Here is a 4,617-nt window from a genome sequence, read left to right as displayed (position 1 = left end):
CTTAAGATGTTTGGTCAGGTTTATATCATTTAATTTCTTTTTTTCCTGTTCCAGAATGTATTAATCAGCACAAACACAGAATCTCGTCTCGTCACTATCTATACAAGTCTAGTCAAAAGCACATATTGTTTCCCTAGTAACCCCTACTTTTCGACCCCGGGTGTTGTGAGGAATTAAGAAAGACTTGTTTATATTTACACGAGTAAAAATCTTCCACAACAATCGAATCCTCCATACAAACTGCGAAACACCCCTTGTGGACACAGACGGGACTGCAGCACGCTTTTGAGCCAATGGGATCACAGCTCTCCGTCTGCCTCCCTATAACTAAGTTTCCAGAAAGCTGATCCGGACCACAGACGGAGTAAGTTCAGTGAAGAGAGCTGTGGGCAACGGGAGCCCTCCGAGGATTCGCCAAACTCCACGTCTGCATTTTCTCTAAGCTTCAGACACATCACAGGACAAGGACATAAGAGTGGACATCTTTTACCCCCTTCTCCCTTTTTTCGTTCCCTCTTCATAAACGACAATGAGTGGACCGACGTATGAGAGGAAGATACCGGGGATTTCTGCAGACCTTTCGGGCTCTATGAGCTGCCACCCGTCGTCTAAAGACTCCCCCACGCTGCCGGAGTCTTCGGCCACGGACATGGGCTACTACAGCGACTATTACCCAAGCCAAGCCTACCAGAACCAAGCCATGAGCTCCTATCCTCAGTTCAACATGTCCAGCATGCACGGACCCGCGGGGCATTACCCCACCAAGGCAGAATACCCCTACAGTCCGCCGTACAGACAGTACAGCCACTACGGCAGGGAACTACAGAGCCCTCCTCAAAACACAGGTGGGACACTTTTTTAAAATTATTTGTTTTTCTCTGGAGCTCTGAGGGAAGAGAAGGGAGATGTGGGGTTTTGTGTTTTGTGTTTTCATTGTCGGTTTTGCCATACGACTGTTTAAAGCGTTAGAGCATTTAATTTTTTATTTTTGAGGCGTGTGGGAATTCGTATACACTTAATTTTTGAATTGCGCGTTTTTTTCAGAATGTGAATCTGAGTTATAATACAGTAGTTAATTTGCTTGTTAATCCACTGTTGGGGCGATGTACTCACGAACAATTTTCTGTGGTCAATTCCTCGCTGGTTTAAACGTTTACTCTGTTCCAATGATATTTTTTATTTATTTACTTTACAAATAATGTCGTACTGTGATATGATCAGTGGACAGGAGGTTATTTGGCATACAGTCGTGTGCAAATATTTAGACGGCACTCTGCACTCAGAAAATGATAAAATATGACACTTTTTGAACATTTTTAGCACACTATTATTTCTACTGTCTAAAATAGCTTTAAATAATTATTAAAATATTTTTGAGCTTTTCTTCTCATACTGTTCTCTGTTACAGACCTAAACAGACGAATACAATATTAAAAATTAAAAGCCTTGCATTAATATCTGAAATACGAATAATAAAAAAATAAAAAAGTGGTTAAAATATAAACCTATCGCCGGTTTATTGTGCGCGGAAAAATGAACTTTTATAAGTTGGTTTCGAATTTTTAATAATTTTCTTCCTTTCTTTTTGTTTTGCTTCTTATAAATCCATTTATTAAACCCCGCGATTATCCCTTATTTTCTAAACTCTTCAGCTCCCAAATATCGTTTCTTAAACCGTGTGGATTTTGTCCAAATTGTATTTAAGACTGGAATTAATTAATGTTTTGGTGGAACGATTTCTCGCGAATACGACCACGGGAGGATTATTAATGTTATAAAGGGTTTTTAGTTTTCAGGTTTATGGGCTTCACTTTGGAACGGTTATCATTTTCAAAATATTAATACAATTAATAAAATTATGATAAATATTCTGAATGAAGCAGATTTTCCAGTGAAATCCATCGTCATACAGGTCTGTGCTAAGAGGTCTATTTACTACGTCCTCTCTCTAAGGGAAATATGTGTAATTTTACACATAATTTTAAAAAATTAGACCCACAAAACTTTATATATATAATAATAATATATAAAAACTATATATAATAATAATAATCTTCATCATCATCTAAAACCTGTTAAGTTAATAATGTAATGGTTACTTATTTAATAATGTTTTTACTTTCTCCACTGCTGCCCAACTAATGAAACCAACACGCTGTTCTGTCAGAACATTTGTGTCATATACATTTTAATTATTTACCCTTCGTACAAAATATAGTTAAAATGACTGGTTCAGGCACTTAAGAGTCCAATATAACTTTACATACATTTTCTTTTCTCGCTTAACTTGAGCCTGATATCTGGGCCCTAGCAAACTTGGTTTTATAGGGAATAGGTTTATACACGAACTCCAGTTTTTATAATGGTGTAATAGCAATGTGTTAACTGCTATATATTTATACAGCAAGGTGTGCCCACATATAATTTATGCACTGTATGCTTTGTTTTATTTTCTAAGCAGTTAAAGAGGAAGTGGAGACTGAAGTTCGGATGGTTAATGGGAAACCAAAGAAGATCCGCAAGCCCCGCACTATTTACTCCAGTTTCCAGCTGGCGGCGCTGCAAAGGCGCTTCCAGAAAGCCCAGTACCTCGCCCTGCCTGAGAGAGCCGAGCTCGCTGCACAGCTCGGCCTCACACAGACGCAGGTACAGCCCAGCACACACAGCCCAATATTGCAGCCTTACACACAGTCCAACAACACAACACAAACTGAAATTATACAGCCCTAAACAGGGTCCAGCACAAACAATCCAATGCACACCAATATTTACAGCCCAACACACAGCCCAATATTAACAGCCCACAACACACACTAACATGGAGTCCAATAAACACAGTCCATTGCACACAGCCCAGAATGTACAGCCCCACACACACGCACAAGCAAATATGTACAGTACAGCACATAAAACACACTGCCTAGTAAATATATCCCAACACTCACAAGCTTGCTTAATTTATATACACGCACTATAAAACTGAAATGAAAGGATTTATAAAGTATTGTCAAATGTTAAGCTACTTAAAAATATATATTTTCTTTTAAATAAAGCACATTACTGATTTTTTAAAATGGTAAGATAATTGTTTAAATCGGTTAAAATGGATTACCGACTGTAGTTGGGACTGGGCCGTATTTATACAATAAAAATCAACGCTATGTCAAAATGAATGCCATCTTTTGCTACAGAAACAGAGCTGATTTGTGTTAAACGCCAGCTGTTTATTCTTTTATCAAATACAAAGAGTTTTTTTGCCAGTTTTTGCGATTATGATTTGCCTCATACATACTTCTTTATTGTCCAGGTAAAAATCTGGTTCCAGAACCGACGGTCCAAGTTCAAGAAGTTGTACAAGAATGGTGAGATCCCACTGGAACACAGCCCGAATGCCAGCGACTCTATGGCCTGCAACTCACCACCCTCTCCAGCCGTATGGGACAGTAATGCACACTCAGGACAGCTTGGCCGGGGTCAGGGCCCTCAGCCCCCCCTGAGTTCCACACCACCTTCGTACCTGGAAGACTACAGCAGTCCTTGGTACCAGCAAGGATCACATTTACAGCATCCAGGCACTGTGCCGAGCCTAGGTGCCGTTTACTGAGCTGGACAAGGGACTAAAGAGAAAAAAAAACAGACTGGACTTTCATACAAGCAAGCAGACTGTTGGTAGTGGCTTTGTGCGAGTAGGGCATAAGGGAAATAAGCTGAAAAGAGTCATCTGGAGTCATGGCCGAGGCTCTCCTTGACTTTTGCAGACTCCTTCAATTGCCGTAAATGGCTTCATTTATCAGGTAAAGAAGGAGACAAGGACAACTAGTGTACCACAGCAATATTTCAACTTCTCGACTATTCAGAATTAATATGAGCACGTAGGCATGTAGGTTAACCTCTTATTTAAAGGACATAATGGCGTGGTTTTAAATTATTTTGACTCTTGCTCCCATGTTATTCATAGTTGTTCTTCTTTGCTAGATGCATTTTGTTTTTTTTGGAGTATTTTGTTTGTTTACGATACAATGAAAATAGAAATGAACCTGAAAACGAACATTGGTGCGGATGTCCCCGCACCTGCGCTTCACAGACTCAGGACGTACTAAGTTATACTGATTTGTACAAACTATTGAAAGATGTAATTGTATAGATATATATGTGTTTAAAATGCAACAGAACCACTAAAAAAAACATTTTTGTTTTCAGAGATATAAAACACTGCGCGATAGTGCCTCGAATGGTTTTGATATAATCTGTAAGTAGTGCTTCTGTTGTAATGCTGTTCAAGCTGAATAAATGCAAACTGAAATGATGTAAGAAATGTTGGTATGGCATTAGTTACCTAAACCAAAACACTTATGGTGAATTATATGATCATGCTAACACAGATCGTGCTGGGTGTAATATCATAGGGGCTCAGCCTCCTGAAAGATCATCAGCGTTGTAGATATTGGCCCTAGAGAAATGTTGGGTTCAAATGTATAACACTGTATACACTGGTTCAGTTTTAGATTTCTATGCAGCGAGCTGGAAAAAAGGGTTAAAATCCCAGCAGGCATGAGGTTAGGCCTGCGTGCAAAGAGGCAGGAGGAGGCGACAGGCAAGCAGACATGTTGGAGTCAC

General features: G+C 39.4%; 1 protein-coding gene across 2 annotated transcripts; it reads left to right on the top strand.

Annotated features, from left to right (window-relative positions):
- Nucleotides 1–363: 363 nt before the first annotated feature.
- On the top strand, nucleotides 364–4,326 carry dlx3b (distal-less homeobox 3b). 2 transcript variants are annotated; one of them, XM_066665340.1, is made up of 3 exons: nucleotides 364–845; nucleotides 2,459–2,646; nucleotides 3,308–4,326. In XM_066665340.1, exons 1-3 carry the CDS (start codon nucleotides 530–532, stop codon nucleotides 3,602–3,604), a joined length of 801 nt encoding a protein of 266 aa, XP_066521437.1. In that variant the 5' UTR covers nucleotides 364–529; the 3' UTR covers nucleotides 3,605–4,326. The 2 variants fall into 2 exon arrangements, with proteins under 2 accessions (XP_066521437.1, XP_066521438.1); XM_066665341.1 differs by having other exon boundaries at nucleotides 2,462–2,646; nucleotides 3,308–4,325.
- Nucleotides 4,327–4,617: the final 291 nt, after the last annotated feature.

The sequence above is a fragment of the Hoplias malabaricus genome, chromosome 3 (genome assembly GCF_029633855.1).
Source record: "Hoplias malabaricus isolate fHopMal1 chromosome 3, fHopMal1.hap1, whole genome shotgun sequence".
NCBI classification, from domain to species: domain Eukaryota; kingdom Metazoa; phylum Chordata; class Actinopteri; order Characiformes; family Erythrinidae; genus Hoplias; species Hoplias malabaricus.
The sequence above is the reverse complement of the archived record's forward strand: the minus strand, read 5'-3'. Positions and strand labels throughout refer to the sequence as shown.